The 23,187-nt window shown below is 40.7% G+C and overlaps 3 protein-coding genes across 3 annotated transcripts in view; 1 reads left to right on the forward strand and 2 right to left on the reverse strand.

Moving 5' to 3' along the window:
* The window catches only part of LOC135071630 (transmembrane GTPase Marf), a 27,389-nt gene extending 17,738 nt beyond the window's left edge, over positions 1–9,651 (reverse strand). Inside the window, exons 1-9 of the mRNA XM_063965392.1 lie at positions 9,518–9,651; positions 8,568–8,881; positions 7,445–7,571; positions 6,859–7,021; positions 5,734–5,964; positions 5,159–5,266; positions 4,273–4,423; positions 2,779–2,942; positions 698–850 (exon numbers count right to left, since the gene is read on the reverse strand). Of these exons, the coding sequence (XP_063821462.1) occupies positions 698–850; positions 2,779–2,942; positions 4,273–4,423; positions 5,159–5,266; positions 5,734–5,964; positions 6,859–7,021; positions 7,445–7,571; positions 8,568–8,772 (1,302 nt within the window). The 5' untranslated portion in view covers positions 8,773–8,881; positions 9,518–9,651. The remainder of the gene's footprint in view (positions 1–697; positions 851–2,778; positions 2,943–4,272; positions 4,424–5,158; positions 5,267–5,733; positions 5,965–6,858; positions 7,022–7,444; positions 7,572–8,567; positions 8,882–9,517) is intronic.
* Positions 9,652–10,395: 744 nt separating this feature from the next.
* On the forward strand, positions 10,396–11,791 carry LOC135071631 (B-cell CLL/lymphoma 7 protein family member A). The gene is made up of 3 exons (XM_063965393.1): positions 10,396–10,620; positions 10,709–10,893; positions 10,978–11,791. The coding sequence occupies exons 1-3, from the start codon at positions 10,532–10,534 to the stop codon at positions 11,103–11,105; spliced, it is 402 nt and encodes a 133-aa protein (XP_063821463.1). The 5' UTR covers positions 10,396–10,531; the 3' UTR covers positions 11,106–11,791.
* On the reverse strand, positions 11,786–22,863 carry LOC135071632 (cilia- and flagella-associated protein 251-like). Its single transcript, XM_063965394.1, has 18 exons — positions 22,690–22,863; positions 22,328–22,474; positions 21,960–22,218; positions 21,442–21,557; positions 21,073–21,362; positions 20,519–20,670; positions 20,299–20,445; positions 20,114–20,222; positions 19,850–20,043; positions 19,625–19,776; positions 19,381–19,551; positions 19,130–19,300; positions 18,834–19,058; positions 18,676–18,764; positions 18,245–18,482; positions 12,441–12,660; positions 12,083–12,192; positions 11,786–11,999 (listed from the first exon to the last, which is right to left on the reverse strand). Exons 1-18 carry the CDS (start codon positions 22,846–22,848, stop codon positions 11,859–11,861), a joined length of 3,090 nt encoding a protein of 1,029 aa, XP_063821464.1. The 5' UTR covers positions 22,849–22,863; the 3' UTR covers positions 11,786–11,858.
* Positions 22,864–23,187: the final 324 nt, after the last annotated feature.

Consider the following 23,187-nt stretch of genomic DNA (forward strand, 5'->3'; position numbering starts at 1 on the left):
CGAAGGTGCTTCACCCGGAATCCTCAAAACCACGGAGGACTGTACTGTACCTTAGTTAGTTAGTTTTGCAGGGCAATCGAGTACCGCACTTAGCCTCATGATTGGGCCATTGTGCGCGATTTGTGGTTTATCTTCCTACTCCAACCACCCCAGATCCCCCAGAAGGCGAGCAGCCCGTCTAGGGTGTTACAAAGAAATTGAGCCCGTTGTTCTGGTACGCTACTGCACTCCTTGAGTACATGCTGCGGTGTTTCCTCTGCCTCCAAGCACCCCCTGTACAGTGGGCTGTCTGTAACACCTATGTTGTGTAGGTGCTTGTTTAGCATACAGTGTCCGGTTATGACACTCAGGACCTTGCGGATGCTGTCCCTGTTTAGTCTGATGAGGCTGCGGGAGAAGTTTGTTTGTAGGGTAAGGTGGGCAAGCATCAGGGGGTGACACAGTCGCGCAGATTGGTACTCACTGGCGCATCTGCATGGCAAGTCTGCGGTCTATATCATGATACGGGCGATTGTCTTTCAATCTTCGAATCGGTAGGTAAAACCTCAAAATCCTGGGGGGTACCAGGGGGTGCCTTAGGACTTATGACGGGGGGGAGGGGGGTGATCGCCCCGGGTGCCAACCCATGCTACGCCGCCACTGCAGAGAAATATGCATTGTAACATTGTACCCCGTGTAACATTGTGCCCTACCGTACCTTGTGCTCGACGCTCTCGACCATGCGGTTGATCTTGTCCTTCATCTGGCGCGTGATGGTGGTGAGTTGCTCCTCGATGGCCGACAGCTGTTCGTGCAGCACGCGCTGCTTCTCCACCATCGACGCCTTGCGGTCCGTCGCGCTGTTGTACACCTGCCGGTAATAGGGATGATGACTGGGTAATGAAATCGAAATTCTATTTAGTCCGTCAGCCTGATAATTAGAAAATATTAGACTCATATTTTATTCCATAATCGAATAATTACAGTAATTGAGTTGAAATGTCGCGTGACGTCACTTTTGAGTAAAAATTCTACTCAAGCGTGACGTATCGCGCCATTTCAACTCGATGTTGCACTGTTATTATTTAATTATGAAAGAAAATAAAAAATATGAGTCTAATATTTTCTAATTATGTCTGACGGACAAATAATTGAAATTTTGTCATCTAGCCTATTACGTCACTATAAATGTCTTGCTGTGCTGACTTACAGCACTGAAGTGTTTATATCGGTAGAAGTTGATACTTTGGAGAAATTATAGTGTTAAGTGATCATAGTTTCCTTTACGAATTTAAATATGAATAAGTAATATCAGGACAATAAAAGTATAAGTCCCACTTACGAGGGGCGTATAATTTGTGGAAAAAACAACAACTCAGTCTCCGCTGGTGACTAATGACGTCACAAGCGGGAAGGAGGAAAGAGTGTGTGCTAATCTCCTGGTGACATTACTCCGAGGGTAGGGTCTGTTTGTGGATATAGAAGAAGCTATGTGGTGGATATGGGAAGGGCTGTGGGAGGCGTGGTGAGGTCAACGACCCGCTCAAGCGCAGCTTGCACGTCACAGTGACGTTCTTGCCGCTGCGCGAACTTCTTACATGAGGTGAGGGCTAGTATGGATATTTTAGTGCTTGTTCACGTAGGCACGCGCGGGCGCGGGCGCGGGCGCGGGCGCGGGTAACGTCGCGAGCTCGTGTTCATATTGACGACCAGGCGTTCGCGCGATTGTGACGTATTGTCAGAGGTCGAATTATGGACGACGATCTTTTATTTTTAACCGAAAATTCATACCTAAAGTGGGAGATGCTAAAAATTAGAATTGGTGTGCACGAGATTAATAAAGAAAGAGAACGGTATGGTGAATTTCATACTTTATATCGTAATTTGAGACAACATCCTTCAAGGTTTTTTGGATATACCAGGATGAGTGTCAACTGTTTTGATTACATACTGGATTCAATAAGGAGTGATATTTCAAAAGTAGACACAAATTTTCATAAAAGTATAAAGCCCGAAGAAAGACTATTTGTAACTATAAGGTGAGTTTAAAAAAAAGATTTTCTTAGTAAGTAATTTATAATTTTCAATCAAAATCAAATTCAAACAAGGTTCCTCTTTATTATTTAATTTAATTAATATTATCGTTATCAACTAAACAACATTTCTGTTCATATGATGACTGTGTTTACTTTGCCAAATAGGAGTTCTAGCCTGAATAGCACTAATAAACTCTTCTGTATTGAACGACATGATAAAAACGTGCTATCGTTTCTAGCGACAAGATCAAACTGGTTGAACTTACCTGACGTCGCGAGTGAAACGCGCGCGCCGCCGCTAGTTTGACATGAACACACACAAACATCTTCACGCGTTGAAATTACCGCGAGCGCTCCGCGCGCGCCAGTCGCTAGCTTGCCCGCTAGTTAGACCGCACGTGCGTTTCGTACGTGAACACTTGGAACCACTACATATGTTTGATATTTCGTCACCGCGCCCGCGAGTCAACGTGTGCAAGCACATAGTCTGGTCTGCGAGCACGTAGAATTTGTCCAATGACCCCAAGCTCTCATCTCTCTCATCCTTCTATCCTATGTTGGTGTCGCGCTCGCACACTCACTGCGGGCGCCCGTCGCACAGTCGCGACAGCAATATAATTATGCGCGAGCGATAAGGATGGGTAGCTTGGGGTCATTGGACAAAATTCTACGTGCTCGCAGACCGGGCTTTAGACGGTTCCAAGTTCGTTGTCGGGTCGTTGAGGTCATATGACAGGGGCTTAGGAGTGGCGGGGTCACTGACCTGCTCGAGCGCGCCCTGCACGTCAGCAGCGATGTTCTTCCCGCGGCGCGAGTGCTGCGCGAACTTGGTGCGCACGGCGGACTGGCTGATGCACTCCTCGAACTTGCGCTCGAAGTCCACGAACTCGAAGTAGCGGACTTGGTGCCCTTCGGCAAGGATTGGCGCTGCAAATGATTACAAATTCATTAGAACATTTTCTCGTTTTCGTAATAATCTAATAATGGTGGTTGATAGTTGGTGAAAAAAGATTATCAAGCCAAAGGCGAAGACGAGCGACACTCGGCATTCTCAACCACAGAGGAACTGGTTATCTTACCTTTAACTGCCAAAACACAACAATACTGTTGTAGCCACTTAGGTCATACGTCATCGCATAACATCTCCACTGCACGACCGCACGTGCCGCGCGCCCTAACAGAATGGCGCAAACGGCGGCCGCGCGCGGTTAAAAATTTTGTTTCCATTTTTCTTGCTGTGGCAAGCGGGAGGTGTGATGGTGAGGGACCTCCTCGTGGTGCACCCTGGGCAACGTCCGCGTGGTCTGTTGGTCTCGAAGCCGAAGAGGCTTGCTCGTGAGCGAGGACTAGTACAATAACTCGCGGCTCCGTTGCTTGGGGCTCCGGTGGACACCGTCAGGTTTTAGTGGATAGGCCCCGCCTTTAGTGAGCAGGCGGAGGGAGTCCCACATTACCCTCTGGCCGTAAAGCATTTCCCGACGTTAAAAAAACCTGGACAGGCGGGGTACTCACAGGAGACGGGCTTCTCGCGCTCGCGCATGCGCGTGAGCAGCGCCTCCTTGGCGGAGATGAAGAAGATGCGCTCCTCCGCCTCCTTGGGCGAGCACATCGAGCTCGCGCGACAGGAAGTACAACAAAGGCGGGACAGGCGGGGTACTCACAGGAGACGGGCTTCTCGCGCTCGCGCATGCGCGTGAGCAGCGCCTCCTTGGCGGAGATGAAGAAGATGCGCTCCTCCGCCTCCTTGGGCGAGCACATCGAGCTCGCGCGACAGGAAGTACAACAAAGGCGGGACAGGCGGGGTACTCACAGGAGACGGGCTTCTCGCGCTCGCGCATGCGCGTGAGCAGCGCCTCCTTGGCGGAGATGAAGAAGATGCGCTCCTCCGCCTCCTTGGGCGAGCACATCGAGCTCGCGCGACAGGAAGTACAACAAAGGCGGGACAGGCGGGGTACTCACAGGAGACGGGCTTCTCGCGCTCGCGCATGCGCGTGAGCAGCGCCTCCTTGGCGGAGATGAAGAAGATGCGCTCCTCCGCCTCCTTGGGCGAGCACATCGAGCTCGCGCGACAGGAAGTACAACAAAGGCGGGACAGGCGGGGTACTCACAGGAGACGGGCTTCTCGCGCTCGCGCATGCGCGTGAGCAGCGCCTCCTTGGCGGAGATGAAGAAGATGCGCTCCTCCGCCTCCTTGGGCGAGCACATCGAGCTCGCGCGACAGGAAGTACAACAAAGGCGGGACAGGCGGGGTACTCACAGGAGACGGGCTTCTCGCGCTCGCGCATGCGCGTGAGCAGCGCCTCCTTGGCGGAGATGAAGAAGATGCGCTCCTCCGCCTCCTTGGGCGAGCACACGCGTAGCTCGCGCGATAGGAAGTCCACGCAGCGATTTGCGTGCTGCGTGCGCACCTGGACAGGGAAACGCCATTCTATTAGTTACTGTTTACTTACATTTTCCCTTCTTTTCATAATGGTTACTAAACCTTTGTTTGTCACCTGTCACCCGCTTCGCAACGAAGGGAAGTCGAACCTTAACTTCGAACTCGTCCTATGTTCTTCTGATTAATTTCGTTGCGGGTCCAATGACAGTTTAACTTTCCCCCGGGAAAAACTTGACCTTCACTAGTTGGGTTTTTATTGGCGGTCAAGCTGTAGATCCTGGCTACACAGGGGTTGCAGCGGTAGGAACGAGACGTGGAAATAGTCCTATTTGCATTTGCCCGCAGCTTCCCCGAGTGAATTTAGGTCTGCCATAGAAAGACTATCATTGCATTTATTGATATCTATGAACAGTTCGTACGCGTGAAGCGAGCGGGGCACGGACGCGTACTGACGATCGTTGCGTCGCGGCGTCGATCAAGTATTCTAACTAAAGTCCGACCGCTGAGCAGATAGAATTTCGTCCAATGTGTCGCGCTCGCATACTCACGCGAGTGATAAAGATGGGTAGCTTGGGGTCATTGGACGAAATTCGAACTGGTTGGCGACTGGACTTTAGACGGTAAAACCCGTTAGCGGGGGCGCGGGGGTCAGGTTGACGCGGGATTTAGGCTCCGCCCATCGAGTGGCGTGATGCCGGCGCGGTGGGTACGTAAAAACCGTTTTGCTATAAATAAGTCAACTTCGTGGTCAGTTAAGACTCACCTGTTCCAAGTATTCTGGTTCGGACGCGGAGGCATCCCATCGATTGTTCAGTATAAATATATTCGGCTGTGATATCTTTGTCGAGACTTTGTGAAAGAAATTCTTTTCCTGGAACAAAACAATAACATAAATTTTTCTTTTCCAGAAACAAAATAATAACATCAGTTTTTTTGCAGTTTAATGACAAAATGGTATTCTTTGGGCTAATCATCATTTCAGCCACAGGACGTCTATACATTTCCATATTGACCGGCTGTTAGCGGCCCGCATCCAGCGCCTTCCTGCTACATTTATAAGGTTGTCGATCCACCTAGTGAGTTAATCAACCCACGCTGAATTTTCCGCCAAGCCAAGTATAAATAAAATTAGGGCAAGTGTAGTGTAATACTCACGGTGACCATGAGCGTGGACTCCGCGTTAGCGACCAGCACAAACACGTCCGCGTCCAGGCAGTACTGGTCGATCCACTCGTCGAGGTTGGGCGTGACGTCGACGCCGGGCGAGTCCACCAGCACGACGTCACCGCGCGGCCAGTGCACGTGCACCCGCGAGCAAGTGAAGTAAGTTATACTCACGGTGACCATGAGCGTGGACTCCGCGTTAGCGACCAGCACAAACACGTCCGCGTCCAGGCAGTACTGGTCGATCCACTCGTCGAGGTTGGGCGTGACGTCGACGCCGGGCGAGTCCACCAGCACGACGTCATCGCGCAGCAGCGCGCATAACTCGCGCGGCCAGTACACGTGCACCAGCGAGCATTCTTGCAGTCGTGACGCGCACAACGCGTGCCCTAGTTGGCTCACCGACTGCAATGTAAAATACGCACTCAGGTTACACACTTAAGTGCTTGTTCACGTTGACTCGCGGGCGCGGTGACGAAATATCAAACATATGTAGTGATTCCAAGTGTTCACGTACGAAACGCAGGTGCGGTCTAACTAGCGGGCAAGCTAGGGACTGGTGCGCGCGGAGCGCTCGCGGTAATTTCAACGCGTGAAGATGTTTGTGTGTGTTCATGTCAAACTAGCGGCGGCGCGCGCGTTTCACTCGCGACGTCAGGTAAGTTCAACCAGTTTGAACTTGTCGCTAGAAACGATAGTACGTCACACTCGCGCGAACGCCTGGTGGTTAATGTGAACACGAGCTCGCAACGTTTCCCGCGCCCGCACCCGCCCCCGCGCCCGCGCGTACCTACGTGAAAAAGCACTAAGCCGTTTTCTGACTTGTCGGCGCGGCAACGGCTCCGTGCCGCCCACGCGCCAATCAGGAACGATCCATTGAAATATAGGCGCAGCCTTAAGGGCGTTTTTAGTGTCGGATTTGTTCACTGAAACGGGATTGGCCCCCATGTGTCAGTTTCCTGCGGGTTGCATTAGTTGTATAACGATACAGTAGGTATGCAGATGCCCGACACTGAGGTGTCGTCCCGCGTCCGCATATCTTGCTTTTTAACAAATACGCACTGTTTTTGCGGGTGCACGCACGTATGCGGGCGAATGCTGCGTGCGTGATCAAATCCGTATGACACAAAACTGCCCTATATTGTAGTGTGGGTATTGGAAACACAAATGTCACTCTTTCTACTGGCTTAATATCGCTGAAAGTTAAAGTACTTCTTAATTATCCTCAAGACAAGCTTAGTAAAATATTATGACCTAATTAGAGACCACACACCATAACATCTATCACGCTAATCCCACCTGTACATTCTGCTTCTCCTCGGAGCCCTCGGTCCTGAGGAAGGCGTCGTCGGTGTCGGAACCCTCGACCTGCAGGAAGCAGTTGGTGGTGTGCCCGATGCCGCTCGGCAGGATCTTGTCGTGCAGCATGGCGTTTATCACCGTGCTCTTGCCGTTACTCGTCCTGGAAGGGATTTCTGAATTGAACTTTATATGCAGTTTTCTGGGACAAACTTGGCCTTCACTGGTTGGGTTTTTATTGGCGGTGTTGTAGTCTTAGCTACACAGGAGTTGCAACGGTGGGAATAGTCCCGCTTATAGTTTTCTCTAAGCTACATGGACTTTGAATTTGGTTATAAAATGTGGCGCGAATTCCTTGGACGAAAAGTACCACTGATTTGCAGGTTTGTAAGTTACTGAGATAGTAATCTATCTTTTAGTAATGTAAAACATACCCAATATATAATTACAAAAACCTTATTTTGGTGTTTATTACTGTGGAATTGGCGCAGTTCAGTGTCACCGAAAGGATATTTACTGATCATCATGAAGAGGTGTTCACTTGGACACACATGGCTGAACTTCACTTCATAGATATTGTACGAACCTGCCGAAGAAAGCGACCTTCATGTGATCTCGCTTGAGGACCTCCCTGATGGCCTGCACCTTGCTGACGTAGGCCTCCACGTTGGCGACGTCCTGCGGCGTCGCGATGCCTTTCTCGCCTGACACTGCTGCAAAGTTATCGCCATTTTAATATTACTTTAGGATTCAATAATCCATAACTGGTGATAAAACGCTCACTAGAATATTAAAGAAATTATTTTTCTAAACTCTATGCTTGGTGTATTTTGTAATTTTACCTTGGTAAAAAGTTTATGTAACTGTTTTGAATTTGGTGTATTTTATTTTAAATGACACTGTCAGGGCAGAGTCCAATGATGATTTATTCAGAAAACAATATTAAGTGACCTGAGGTGGAATTGTGTAAAGCAATTGTAATCATTTGACAGTTCATAGCGTATGATTATTCTGTCAAAAGCTTTGTTTAACTTTATCTCACCTCTGATTGTGACTCTAGAAAATGGATTAGGATAATATGGAACTGATTAAATGGTACCATAATATGCCTAATTTTAAGAAAAAAGAAAAGGTAGATGCTTTTGCTGTTTTTATTTGGAAGATTAAAGGCTTACTTTCTATAAGTAACTTCATAAAATGACTTTTAGTATGATATAGATTTTCAATTACTATTATTTAAAACACCATTCCCATTTAGAAGTCACATAGATCCCTAAATTATGTAACAACAATAAAACCATTAGGATACAAGGTCAATGTAAATTAATGGCCTTGTAAATATTTTCATGTTTATTAACTCTTATCACCAATCAAATAAGGTTTACAATTGGAGATAATATGATGGAAGTTAGTAGCTCTACCATTGACCTCAATTTAATAATGTTTAACTGTTTGGTTTAATGAGGCATATGCTTGAAACAAATCAATTTTTACTACCGGAAACAAATACATAGCACTATAAAATAATTAAGTATGTATTTATGCCCATGGCTGCATAGATTTTGGCCTGTTTATGAGTTAATAAATTTAATATTCACATGAATGAAATAAATAAAAAGTATATTGTTAAGGTTTGCTAAGTTAAGTACTTCTTAAAACATAAAAATATAACAAGTTAGGTTCATGTATCACTTGGTACTTGTACTTACCATGCATAAATGTGACTGCATCTTTAACATAGTCATCAATTTCTATGAAAATATCATTGATCTTCTTCTTAGCCCTCACAAATATCTGGAGCGGAGAGTCCACATTGGACATGTTGACGCGCACGGAGCCGTTGTTGAGAGTCGCAACGTTGTGGGGCCCGTCGCCAGCCATCATGGATATCGAGCGGTTAACATATGCAGCCATACGGGAAGGAAAGACGCACGGTTGTCGTTAGCTGAACCTTACGCCGGACAAGGCAACAATATAGTCACTGTACCACTTCTACAGTTCGAACACAACATGCAGGGTGCGACTGCAACAGAAAAATAACAAGCGTAAGAGTGCAGCAAAAACAACAATGCAGCAATGTGAAAGCAATGTTTGGGGGCTAATTGTGGGGAATAATTAGTTTGTCATTAAATAAATATGTGGAACAGATTTATTAACTTTCACAGAATAAATCAGTTCCCATCAATATAAAATCACCGTTAATTTTAATTACTTATCCTATGATGGAGCATGTAATTAATTGATAAGACCAACCTCATTCTGGGTGAGTTACCACAAGCATATCAAAAGGTTGGATACTAGGGTTTAAAAAAGTACATTTTCTTAACAAATCTACACAATGATCACGAGAAGAATTTGAAATTTGGCCAAAGAAATTATAGAGCAAACAAATCACGGAAGCATGTTACAAATGCAAGTAAATTGCACCTTATCATCTCGTTGCATCATAGCAATCGATGCACATCCCTGCAGCCGAAACAGCATGTAATATAACACATTTCTCTATAAACTATATTTTTAGATAAAAAATAGGAAAAATCAATTCGACGTAAAACAACTGACAGCCGCTAAATATAAGTCAAGTGATCTGCACTCAAAACTAATCAGAATCTCCATTGCACAAAGATGAAAATTTGAAGAAATTACATTTTAGACTTACCTAAGCCTTATGGAATCATTTTAAACTTACAACTTGTAATTAAATTAATTTATTTTCAACAAAAATTACATACCACTAATTTTTTTCATTTATGTTTTTTTTTATCTGTTTTCAATTTGCATTTTTTGGCCATCTTCTCTAGTAAAATCAGTTTGTTCTCTTGTTCCGGGTTTCAATAATTCTATTGGTCGCTTGTAAATTTTAGCCAATAGCGTCATGGAATCTTGCAACAGCAAACAAAATCACATGAAAAAAAAAATAAGTTACACTACGACCACTGAATTTTTCAGGGGTTTTGTAGCAACAAATTGTGCTGCACAACGATAAATTCGTAATTAAAATATTTTTTGAACAAACAGAATTCGCAGGAAATCGAATTCACCGCAAGTGACATAAATTTATCCAAAAAATCGAACGCAATGATATCGTAGCCCTACTAGTGATTTCCACAGAACAAGTATTTAAAGTAATTGAACATTCGAATAAATAAGCCGGTTCAATTTAATAAAATCGATTTAATTTATCGGTTCATTGTTAAGAGCACAATTATTATGAGGCTCGCAGGCAATCTAGCATACAGTTACATTACAGTGGGACACAAGTACATTATTTAAATCATGGGGATTAGAATAATTAAATGAAATCATGTAGCGGTCAGCTATCCACAAAATTCTTGACACGACGACATGGCGACACAAGAAAGGACCAATTTCTAAAATTACTGCTGAATTCCGAAATAGGACATTGAAATTAATGCAATATGGTTTTCTTGATGTAGTCTTACATGATTAAGATGTTTAAGTTCATTTGGAATCGATTTTTTTCAATTGAATGCATTTTTGAGTTATCATTGAATGATATAATGGCGGATTAGCGACGGACGGAGCAGCAGCGTTTGGCATTTGGCATACGAACGGTGTGCTTGTGACTTTTGAAAGAGATTATTTACTTATTTTGCAAGTTATTCAATTACATTTCCCGCAATTAGTCTTGTGATTAATAATAACACATAAAATGTCTCGTTCCGTCCGTGCCGAGACCAGAAACCGAGTAAAAGATGACATCAAAAGAGTCATGCAAGCTGTTGAAAAAGTTCGCCATTGGTAAGACATAATTTCACTTAGTTTTAAATAGTTTAATAAAAATGGTTTACCTATTTATGATACAATTACACATTATGTTTACTATCAGGGAGAAGAAATGGGTCACAATAGGCGAAACCACTATGAAAATCTACAAATGGGTCCCCATATCAACTAATGAGCAAAAGAAAAAACACGCGGCCAAACGAGAAAATAAGGAAAATACTTTGACGCCAAAAAAGGTTCATGACTCTTCTAATTCAAACTTCGGTATGGCAGAGGACTCTAACACTTGTAAGTAAACAAAATATAGCTATCTTTCCATTGACTGGTATTCCCTAAAACTTCGTCGCCATTACAGATTGTGTTATTTTTCAGGTTTTTCTACAGTCAGCGACTCTCAGGGTCCAACAGATTTCACCTCGACCCATATGAATTTCTCTGAAGACTCAAATTCACAGAGCAGTGGTACAACAACTCCAGCAAAGCGGTTAAAAACTGATTGAGTGTAATTCAGGTAGTGAGTTAATTGCAATAAATTGTAAATAAACAATGATAAGGACTACTAAAACTGACTATCTTTGTAGTTGGTTGTGATGTTTTGAACAGTGGTGTGCTGTGAAGTTTTATTTATAAGCTTGCATTTAGTTTGGTTGATACTGCCGGTTTGAAAAGTGTACAATTGTATGTTACTTAAATTAGGTAGATTTTTAAGGTGTATTTGGTGAATGTTCTTGGAAATTAACAGTATGTATTTAATAGTTTCTGAAAACTACATATATTGTACTTCTTGCTATGTACAGGGTACAAAGGAGGAAGGATTATTAGCTCATTACTGCAGCAGTTTTTTTATGTTCCAAAAGGCTGAAGTAATACAAATAATTTTATTCAAAATAATATTTTCCTTTGCTTGTACCTTATGAAACTTGAAAATGTTATCAAGTAACACTTGCTTGCCATTCCCATTACATCTTGGATAATGACATCTATTGTAAATAGTTACTTTAAAATGTGACCTAAAATTACCTTAATTAAGAACCTGAAATTGTAACCAAATATGAGCTGTACACATTTTATTGACCTCAAAGTAGGTTGTGTACCTACTTCTAATTGTGTTCTATACTTATCTGATGAATGTAGTGCAGTTGCGAAATGACAGACAAATTAAAACTGTTAATTTTATTAAAAAAAATGTTTTATAATTTATGATAGGACAATACAAATTATTAATAAAAATTTATGAGATAGCATTACAGAAATTAGTATGATTTTTCCTCTGAATCCACTGATGATGCAGTTTGCTGTGAACCATAGGAATCTTTGGTAGAGAACTGTTCTGATATATTGTCCACTTCTGTTATGCCTATTATGTTTGTCACGAGATCACTGAATGTTATTTCCTGTAAAAAAAAAAATATTTTTACAAAAGCTGTAACAAGCATGCGCACTTGAGCTATTTTATTAAAAAAAAACGGGACAGTACCTCGGGTAAAAAAGAAAAATCACTTTCTGGCATTGCTGCTCTATCTTCGAAGCTGTGGCCAGAGAGGATTGACAGCAAATACCAGGACAAAGTATGAGGGAAACATTCACCTGTAAATTTTAATGTTTAATTGGAATAATAATTTTGTCTTATTATAAATAAAAATGAAACCAATGTCTACTGATATACAGCTGTGTCTAAAGATGCGCATTTGATAAGTGACTAAAAAGCAAATCATCCATTTTGTTGCGAATTAGCTCTTATTACACATACAAGTAAAGATGACACAGTGTCTAACTGCCGTCGTCTTCACCGAAACACTTGTGCATGCAAGCTACGAACGAAATAATCGGCTTACCAAATCCAGCGAGCATATCCACGAAGTCGTCTCGATGCATCACGTAGACATCATTGTTGAAAGTGGCGAAGTGCTGGAAGGCTGCACGCAGGCGCTTGAAGCTGTCTCCAAACGCCGGCCGGTGGTTCAGGTACAACTTCACAAACTCCTCGAAGTCGATCTCCGTTGATGGGTGCCTCTGGTACACTTTGTACTTCGCTTCTACGATAAGGTTTTCAACCTGAAAGAATAATAATAGATGAATAGACACATTAGTTTAAGTCTAAAGTCATAAGAAGAAGTACTGAGTTCTTAAAAAAATTAGAAAATAATCTATAAAAAAAAAGTTAATCCTAGGTATGGCATTGATTAAGAGCCATTTCACAAAAATATTCCGCGCGAATTTAGGTAAAAGCTGTCAACGCAACGTCAAAAGAGTAAAAAGAACGCTGAAATGGACAAAAAAATCTTGAGCCGTGACCGTATTAAGACTTGATTTAAGTTATTAATTTTAAGGTAGAATGAGGTATTCAAACTTGATAAATTAATTTAAAATTTTAATAGAGTTTATTAAGTCTTTTATATTTCGATTCATAATGAAACACGAATAGGTATAATATGTAAAATATATAATATTAAGTACAAAATAAAGACAGTCACATAGCGAAAAAAAATCTGCCCCCTTCCGGCTCCATCATCGGACCCTGGATACGAATAATGAAACACGAATAGGTATAATAATGTAAAATATATATTAAGTACAAAATAAAGACAGTCACATAGTGAAAAAAAAATCTGCCCCCTTACAGCTTCATCATCGGACCCTGGATACGAAATATTCGTCAAGGCGAATCACACAAGCCCTAACTCCATAGGGTTCTATTGTTTTGTTACGGAGGTGGCCATTGCATCTCCTCCAGATCCATTATCAGACAGAGCTAAGAAATAAATAAATAAATATTATTATCAGTAAACAAATAACTAAAATAATTCATCTTAGTTACTATCTTACTTCTTACTAGTCTTACTAATATTATAAATACGAAAGTTTGTGTGGATGTCTGGATGTTTGTTACATTTTCACGCAAAAACTACTGAACAGATTTTGATGAAACTTTACAGTACAGTACAGCAGTACTAGCCAGTCTGTGTTCAACTATCACTCGGGTCGGACGTTCCTATCGCAAGTCCTTTGGTTCACTCAGTTCCGATACGACTCTGCTGTGCTGTGTGTAATTATTTTCGTGAATACACTGAGATTATTAATTTCTACGAGTGGATTTCATTTTGCCTGAGACCTACGCCATGAACCCTGAACCAGAAGACCCTGTCGCACAGTGGTCCCGATTTAATAAAACATGGACATTGATGCTAGAGGCACGAAAATTTTTTTGATGGTTACTGCTATGATAACTAATAAGGCAAAAAAATATTATAATCATACGACGTCTATTTCGTAGTAAAAAAAAATATATACATATTTTTTGTATGGATGAAATTACGTTTCTGTCAATTTTTCGAAATCCTTTAACGATGTCAAGATGCCGATCACACATGTTATAAAACAAGTGATTCTGTGTATTTCATGCGAAGATACTTGTCACTTATCTCTGCGTACTTTTGAGTTATCGAGGGTTGAAAAATCGATTTTTTTATATTAAATATTTCCACAAAAAATTGCCAGAATTACAATATGGTGTATAAGGGACACCTTTGATGACACATAACAACGACTCGCACTCGCGCGCGCTCGTATGCATGAACTTTTACTAAAATAAAAAAAAATAATTAAGGGAAATACTTAATACAACGTTGTATGTATAGGTCCGCTGGCCGTCAAAAAGTAGCTTATACGAGAGGTTGCCCAATTTACAATATGTCTATCATTGATAGCTCACACAAATATCATCTCTCTCTGAAGGATAACAAGTATTTTTTTGTTTCCAGAAGCTCTTGATAGGATGGAAGCCCATAAATACTCTCTGAAGCGAGAATGAATCTCAAATTGCGATATTGCCATTTTGACAAATTACATGATGTAACTAGCGCTAACGTTTATCTTCAGGTAGACACAGTTTTAAGTTAAAAGATTGTCTACTATTGAAGATTTGAAAGACTAAAACCTTTTGAAGATGTATGCAAAATTCTTCTTCTGCAGAAGAAGAGGCGCTCTCTAACACTTTTAGATCATTCTGAGGAGGAATTAGTTTACGCTTTATGTGCTAAACTGAAAGAGTCTAACAAAACCAAATTAGCGACTAGCTACCTATAATCAAAGTACTGTTCCAAAACGAAGAACAGTGTGAAATAGTAGACAATCTTTTAACTTAAAACTGTGTCTACCTGAAGATAAACGTTAGCGCTAGTTACATCATGTAATTTGACAAAATGGCAATATCGCAATTTGAGATTCATTCTCACTTCAGAGAGTATTTATGAGCTTCCATCCTATCAAAAGCTTCTGGAAACAAAAAAAACTTGTTATCCTTCAGAGAGAGATGATATTTGTGTGAGTTATCAATGATGGACATATTGTAAATTGGGCAACCTCTCGTATAAGCTACTTTTTGACGGCCAGCGGACCTATACATACAACATTGTATTAAGTATTTCCCTTAATTTTTTATTTTATTTTATTAAAAGCTGATGCATAAGAGCGCGCGCGAGTGCGAGTCGTTGTTATGTGTCATCAAAGGTGTCCCTTATACACCATATTGTAATTTTGGCAATTTTTCGTGGAAATATTTAATATAAAAAATCGATTTTTCAACCCTCGATAACTCAAAAGTACGCAGAGATAAGTGACAAGTATCTTCGCATGAAATACTCAGAATCACTTGTTTTATAACATGTGTGATCGGCATCTTGACATCGTTTCAGAATTTCGAAAAATTTACAGAAACGTAATTTCTTCCATACAAAAAATATCTATATATTTTTTTTTACTACGAAATAGACGTCGTAGGACTGTAATATTTTTTTGCCTTATTAGTTATCATAGCAGTAATCATCAAAAAAAATTTCGTGCTTCTAGCATCAATGTCCATGTTTTATTAAATCGGGACCACCGTGTGTCGCCAGCGACAGCGACGCTCATCCATCCCTGGCGTCGACCAGAATAGCAATGTATAGGCTATAATTTATGACGATCTGTGACAAACTAAATTTCAAGCGGGTGAAGCCGCGGGCAATACTACATATTTCATACTAGCTTTTTGCCCGCGACTTCTTCTGCGATGAAGTGGAAAATGGTTCTAATAGAATTAAAATATTCTAAGAAAATTAATTTTGTTAAATGATTATAATATTTTTTGATATAAAATCTACAAATTATTATGTTTAAATATTAGAATTCTTACAAAATTATGAGATCTTTCTAAAACAAAATTAAAACACTACACCTGCCGCAGATTTCTTTGTAAACAATGTTTTTTGTTTTTCCTTCAGGTGCTAAAATCACCAGGCATTGTGTGCGCATACTCTGGAGTATTCCACATACAACTGGTCGTCGGAGAAGCATAGATTTCCATTAAGTCTACTCCCGCTACCATATGGAACTCCGCTAAAACTCGTGAGGGCGCCAACACTTGATTTGGAATCGAAAATTAGTATGAGCAGCTGCGCACGCGGTTGCCCGTTGCAGGCTCTATGCAACCACACTATTTTAAACCGTGGTCCCTAAGCATGAGATGGGAAACTGCACTCTCTTGAATTCTCTTGAATTTGATGGTGTTAGGGGAATCCTAGGAATGAATATAGACTTTCCAATGGAATCTCCTCATCAATATTGCGAAATTGCGAGTTGCAATGCAATGTTACGTTTTCACTTGTTATTTTATTGTAATCTGACCTTGATTTTTCAAACACGTGTCAAAAAAAAAATTAAATCAAAAGTACTAAGGAATATTTCATTGATATCAACTTAGAAACAAGCACAGATCACAGAAACTAAAGGGAAATGTGTCAAGGGACAAATTGGAACATATTGCTTGTGAAAGCAATGATGACAGTAGCGACGTCATTATGTAAACAGTTTATATTGCTTGCATAGTACTAAAGATTATTCGAATGTTGAATACTGATACCACAGTGGATAATGAGCACATAATTTGATTTCTTTGTGTGTGTGAATTTCTGATACGACACTGAGTTTCGAACTCAGCGCATTACTTATAATAATGATATAAATAATAATAAAATCATTTATTTGCAAGCTTAGCATCTCTCTATATTTCTATGGAACCAAGTTATCCCCAAAATAGCATTCCACACCTTTTTAACCTAGTCAGGTAATAATTTTAATAAAATACGAAGCACGTCATCTATCAATAGGATAAATGTATATTTTAGAAGTTAATAAATTATGCATAAAATATAAACACTAGAAGTTTAGTTAAATCGTAGAATTTGTGAAAAACAAGTACTAAAATCGTACTGAAAAAAAAGTATTAATATGTTATCTAATTTGTTTATTAAACGTCGAATTTTATCAAAGATTTTGGACTAAAGTTTTTGAAAATATTTTATAGCCTACATAGAAAAAAATTAGGATTCTAAATCGTGAAAGAATTTTTTTTCGAATTGCCTCCAAACAAACAAACAATTAAATCTTTCCTCTTTTATTAGTATAGATTTAACAACAAAGCTTCCCTCTCGAAACAAAACGCTTCTTTTTCTTCTTCACGAAACAAAACTCAAAGCGGATAAATCAATAAACAAATCTTTGGACAATTTCACAGCGCCATCTAGTCCAAAAGTAGGCAACTAATATGCTTGTGTGGTGCTCGCATAATGGATATTCTTTTTTATAATTATTTATTAAATTAAATACATGGTACCTACATATTATTATACATAGTTACACCCAGATCCGTCAAAGAAATTAAAATTCATCATTTCAATTTCTGCTCGGCCGGCCGACTCGAAACAGCCTCTCGGCATAGTATCAAATGTATTTGGTCGCCGTACAAATCACCGCTTTACGACACGAACGCACGTAAACGTCACGGCGGGAAAAATGACACAGGTCCTGCCTTGACGGGCGCTCGCGCCATACTAATCGATGTCGGCTTGCGCATTGTAATTTATACTGATATTCACATCAATATTTTGACAAAGTGGTTACTAATATTTAAACAATAACTGTAGAAATCAATTCTTCAATGAATATTCTTTATTTTGGGATACTTGTATTGCAGTTATTGCTGTGTTTTTAAACCAAAAACCACGATCAAAATGTGACGTTAATCTTCAAATTTGCCAAATTATTTTTATATTTTACTCAATAATGGTAATGAAATTCAAGAATCTATTTCATTAATGGACTACAAGAATATATGTCCGATGATTACTATATATTTTTAAGCTTATTATATGAGCATAAATAATAGATACAGGACTTTGAAAATGAGTCTGCGGCAATTTTTCCGTAAAATGGTTGTGGGAGATGGGGCACTGTGAATTAAGCAAAAGAGTTTTAGTAAATCCGTTTCATTAATGGTCAACACCAAGGATTGACCTATCTTTCGCAGTTATTAAATAATCTCTGGGTGTTGCTTAAGATAGTAATTCATGCTTCCAAAATCTTAGAAATTCGCACGAAAATGTAAAATGGCTCTTAATGTATTAGTTCACATAACCGAAATAACCAGACAGCAACAGATAAGCAACAAAGAGTGGGCGGATAGAAATCCGTAGGTATTTTGATAGTAATTCATGCAGAAGCTCAGCATTACAAAAAGCCAAGTGTCATTAATTTTTAATTTATAACACGTAACATGCGTAACGCTACTACAATATGCAAGGACCAGGACCACAACATGCACCTCATACTCAGTAGGGAAGAATCCCAAAGCCCTCATAAGATCGGGAAGCGAGTCAATTGGAATGTAGTCCTTGACCCGCCTCACAGCTGGTGAAAAGGTGCCCTGGCACAGGATCTGGATGTAGTAGAACAGGTCTCTAATCTCCTGGAACAGCCAGCCGGGTCTGCCGTTCTCGATCAAACAATAGTACGGGTCTAAGTCGCCTCCTCCTAGCTTGGTTGTTGTTTCTACCGATCTAAAAAGTAAGAAAAAATAACAAAATAAGTAAGACGTGCTTGGCTAAAAATATATGCTTTGCATTATGGTGACATCATAGTTCCGGCAAATAAGTTACGTATCGCTAAAAGTATGTTGATATGCTATTTATTATCACTATCATAAGTCGCAATCTGTAACTTTAAATTTAATCGGCAATAGTCAATACTTTCCTATAATTGGCAGCCCATTGATACATGCAACTATCTTTGGATCCAATAGTGAAGAGTGTGCCGGTATCTTCGCGGAAACACATGCCGATAACCTGGAATTTAAACAGCCAGTAAGATCCTTACGTCACGTGCTATAAAAACAAAAGAAATCTAGAATGAACCTGCAAAGGATGTCCAAGCAGTCCGACATGTTTCCACGGGTTGCCATCGAGCGGCATCTTCTGCATGCCTATGACATTCTTGGTGGCAAACACAAGGTATTGCAGCACTTCCTCCTCCTCCTTTCGCGAGATAAGCTGCATGCGGGACACGGGGTGCTCATATCGTGGACCTAACACCGTCGCCATCGTCATCGTCGTCGAATAGTTGATGATTTTGTACTTATTCTGCAGTAGAATTTACGTTGTTAATGTGCTGTTTATCATCAAGACAATAACAAGGATGATGAGAAACTTACCTCATCATTGGCTATGAGAATAGTAGGCAGATTTGGGCGATATTCAACTTGATCTAGACCCGGTGGTACTGGCCAATTAATTCCCGTGAGAGGCACAGCCGTTTGCTCCATCCTGTCCAAACTAAACACTTCTAGGTATTCATCAGAACTCTGCCCTACGTCATATTCCACCTATAGCCAAAGACAATAATTTATCACAATGCCCAAATGTTATGGAATATGATTAGATCGGATCAGGCTTTAAAATTTACCATGATGCGATCAGCGCCCAAAGATAGAAGTTTATATTCCCCATCAAAATTTCTCTCCGGCAAAAAGAACACTGCGGTCACATTCTTGTAATGCGCTCTGTGCTTTCCAACAAAGTTCCAAACAAACTTGTCGCAGTCATACTTGTAGACTCCGACTGTTCTACTCGTATCCTGAAATTGTTACTATTTCGGTTAACTCCAATTAAAATTTTCCATTAACATCTTGATAAGTGAAGACACTTACGGAAAACGCCATCGTTAAAGAATCGCAGCTGTAGTTGATCTCTTTGATCGCATGGTTCGTATCTTTGAAAGGAGTTTGGGTCAATATTTCTATGGTGGTAGGATCAAGGAATATGATTTCACCGGTGTTGAGCCCGCATGCGAGGTGTAATCCTAGAAAATAAGCAAAACTGTACATAGAAAATATTCCCTAAGCGCACAAATAAATTGATCGCTTCTTTGCTACCTGAGGGCGAATACTTCAAGCAAGTGACTGAAAGTTCTGGCATGTTGACTTCATAGTTACATTTGATGGAGTCATCCTTGGGCGGGATGACCACCTTGTAGTGTTCCCGTAGGTTGATTCGCACAAAAAGCTTGTGCTGGATGAAGTTGAACAACTCTAAAATGCCGTCTGCGTATCCAATACAGAGGAAGGGCCTGGAAATCGATGGAATGTACATTTAGATTGATCGAAAGTGAAAATAATGGTAAAATATGGTTTTATTACTTTTCTGGATGCACCGATATTGATAGAGCGTGTGAAGGCTTGTTATCCAAGATAATGTGATTCTTCTCCACAACATAATCCACAAACCCTACGCCTTGATTTTGCGTGCCTGCAACAATTAGAAAGTATGGAAAAAAATACTGTATCATTTTACAGAATGTTTAGGTAACTTTGAATGGACTTACAGACAATGAAGTCTCTCACAACAATTGGTTTTCCTTCGGTAGTGGCATCAGATGGTATCTTCTTCTTCATAAGCTTCTGGCGCACAATACCTGTTTCTGGGTCTTCGTCCATTACCACTTTCTCCCAACAAGGGCATAACTTGTTACCTACAACATTTTTAGTGAATGAAAGTCAACGTCGCGTCGTCTTGATAACAAATATTTGAATTTTTCAACTTACACTTCGGATCGAATATCTTATAACTCCTCGGCGATATGTTGAAGCTGAGACCTTTGACGCTGTCCACCTGAAAGCCATGTATCCAGTACAGCAGCTTCATCTGGTCGTCATAGAAGTGGATCTCGCCAGAGTTGTTGCCAGTTATGACAAAACTAAAAAATGCAAAGCCAGCTTATAAAACGACTGACGGCCGGGGCAGCAAGGTTCCCAAGGTGAAGGCCGCGTACCGGAAAACGCAGCGTGAGACGTCCACCCGCAAGGTGGACCGACGATATCATAAAGGTAGCAGGAAGGCGCTGGAAGCAGTCCGCTACCAATCGGGCAACATGGAAAGCATTGGGGGAGGCCTATGTTCAGCAGTGGACGTCCTATGGCTGAGATGATGATGATGATGATGAGCTTATAAAAAGTAATGAAGAAAAAGTGTAAAAAAAAAACATGACATACGGGTCGAATTGAGAACCTCCTCCTTTTTTGAAGTCGGTTGATAATGAGAAAAAAGTTTAAGTAAATGTCGAGATGATAATTTATGACAATATAGTCTCAAAACTCACCCATCGATGCTCTTAATGACGTTAATCTTATCCTTCTCCATCTTCAACACTTTGACGAATTTTAGGTTCTCATAGTTGGAGTCGTCCACATTCTCCTGGTACTCTATAGTGTACCCATAGATCAGTACTGCCCCCCTGCTCGTAGCAACCAGAACCTGGGATGTATCCTTGACGAAGGTGAAGCAGGTCAGCAGCCCAAGATCAGGATGTATTTTCTTTTCTGGTTTGCGGATTTTGAGTTCGTAGTCATCAGTCTCTTTTATTAGTCCTCGTTCCATGACAAATACTTTCTGGAGGCATTTGAAAAGATATTTTAATAATAACGTCATGAAGGTTCATCAAATCATAACGAAATAAATAATGACTAACCCCTGAAACGCCTATCCAAATGTCGTTCTTCGTCATGAGCAAAAATTGTATAGAGTTGTGCGGATTAAACTCCATCGCTATGATGGAATCTTTTGGTAGGTCCACTTCTAGTTTCGCTAGAATAAAAATTATGTAAGAAGGCATACATTATCCGAGTTAGAATAGAAATAATACCTACTTAGAATATTACTATACTAGTCATGCAGGTGCCTACTTATGTGTAGAAAATGTGCTTTATCTACGCTATTGAGATGCTTCATTGTTTCATGTTATGTTGTGACCCTATATGGCTTGCACCTACATGAGTGAGACGGCGGTAAAATAAAATAATGTGTTGTTATTACATCGCACCTTTGCATCGCACGCAATAAAAATGTTAGTTCTATGCCCGTTTTCACCATCAACCCCTAATTTTTAAGTGACCCCTATGAAAACAAAATTCCTGTTAAATGTTAGCATAGGGGTCACTTAAAAATTAGGAATTGATGATGAAAACAGGCATTAATTTAATAACATACCGTGTGGCTCATCTAATCCGATAGACCAAATCCACCAAAATATTGACGCTTTCTCTTCGTAACCCAAAGTCAAAAGATATTTTGCATCTGCACTTAAAGCCACTTTTGACAGTCTGGTTTCTTTATGTGGTAGGAATATGGTTTTTTGCGGGAAGTAGTCGCTGCTATCCCAAATTATGAGGATATTTTCGGGGCCAGAGTCAGCAGTGATGAGCCACTTGCCTTGGCTGTCCGATGCAATGAATGATATCACGTGCCTCTGGAATTTATTCAAGCTAACAAAGTTCTAGCAAGAAACTTAAATAAGAATGAGAATGCAAAAGTTCCAGTCCTGACATTTGCCTATATGAATATCTAAAGCATCTTACGTGACCCTGGAGTATCCTCATTTGGTTGGTGGTCCAGTTGAAGAGCACGGCGCAGTTGCCGGCGGCATAAAAGGCAGTAGTGCTGCCTCTGTCGTTCAGGTTGATGACGCCCACTTTGGCATTGTAGCCGTGGATCCAGCGGATGTTCTACAAAATCAAGTTAAAACAAAAATATAAGCTTTTGTCTAAAATATCCGAATGAAGTACCGGTTAAAGCCTGTTTTTCTCATGATAGAAACCAGCAACAGCTTGACTTGGTACTCGATAAAGACAAAGCAGTGCCAATAGAGAAGCTATAGGTACTCGTAAATACAACAAAACTAACTACTCTACAAATAGTACAGAATGGTGAACTAGCATACAAAAGGGGAGGGCTTATGATGATATTCCGCGAACTCCGCGTGCTTCTTGATCTGCGACAGCGACAGGCTGAATATCCTCCTGATGTCCAGCTCCACGGCCGACGACTTGCGCACGTTGGGCAGCGAGTGGAACTTCTCCGTCTGATTCGGTTGATCCATGTTGAGAACTTCCTTTCAGTCAGGCGACTTTTACAACTCAAATAATTCAAACATTTCCTTTGAATGAATTGTTGTTGATAAACTTGAAAGATGTCAGATAGCTTCACACATGCGCAAGTAAGTTTTGGCGTAGATTATAGGATTTATAGAATTTCTTAAGGAGGTAGTAGTTTTGAATAGTTAGTCTATGTAAATGAAGGAATTGGAGCTGAGTAATACAAGCACAGAATCGTAGTATACAAAACAAGGCATCGACTCGCAGACTAGCAATAAAGGAAAATAGAGGTACAATAGGTTCTGTTGAATCATTAAACATTTAAAATTTCGCCTACATGCCAC

The sequence above is a fragment of the Ostrinia nubilalis genome, chromosome 5, assembly GCF_963855985.1.
Source record: "Ostrinia nubilalis chromosome 5, ilOstNubi1.1, whole genome shotgun sequence".
Taxonomy (NCBI): domain Eukaryota; kingdom Metazoa; phylum Arthropoda; class Insecta; order Lepidoptera; family Crambidae; genus Ostrinia; species Ostrinia nubilalis.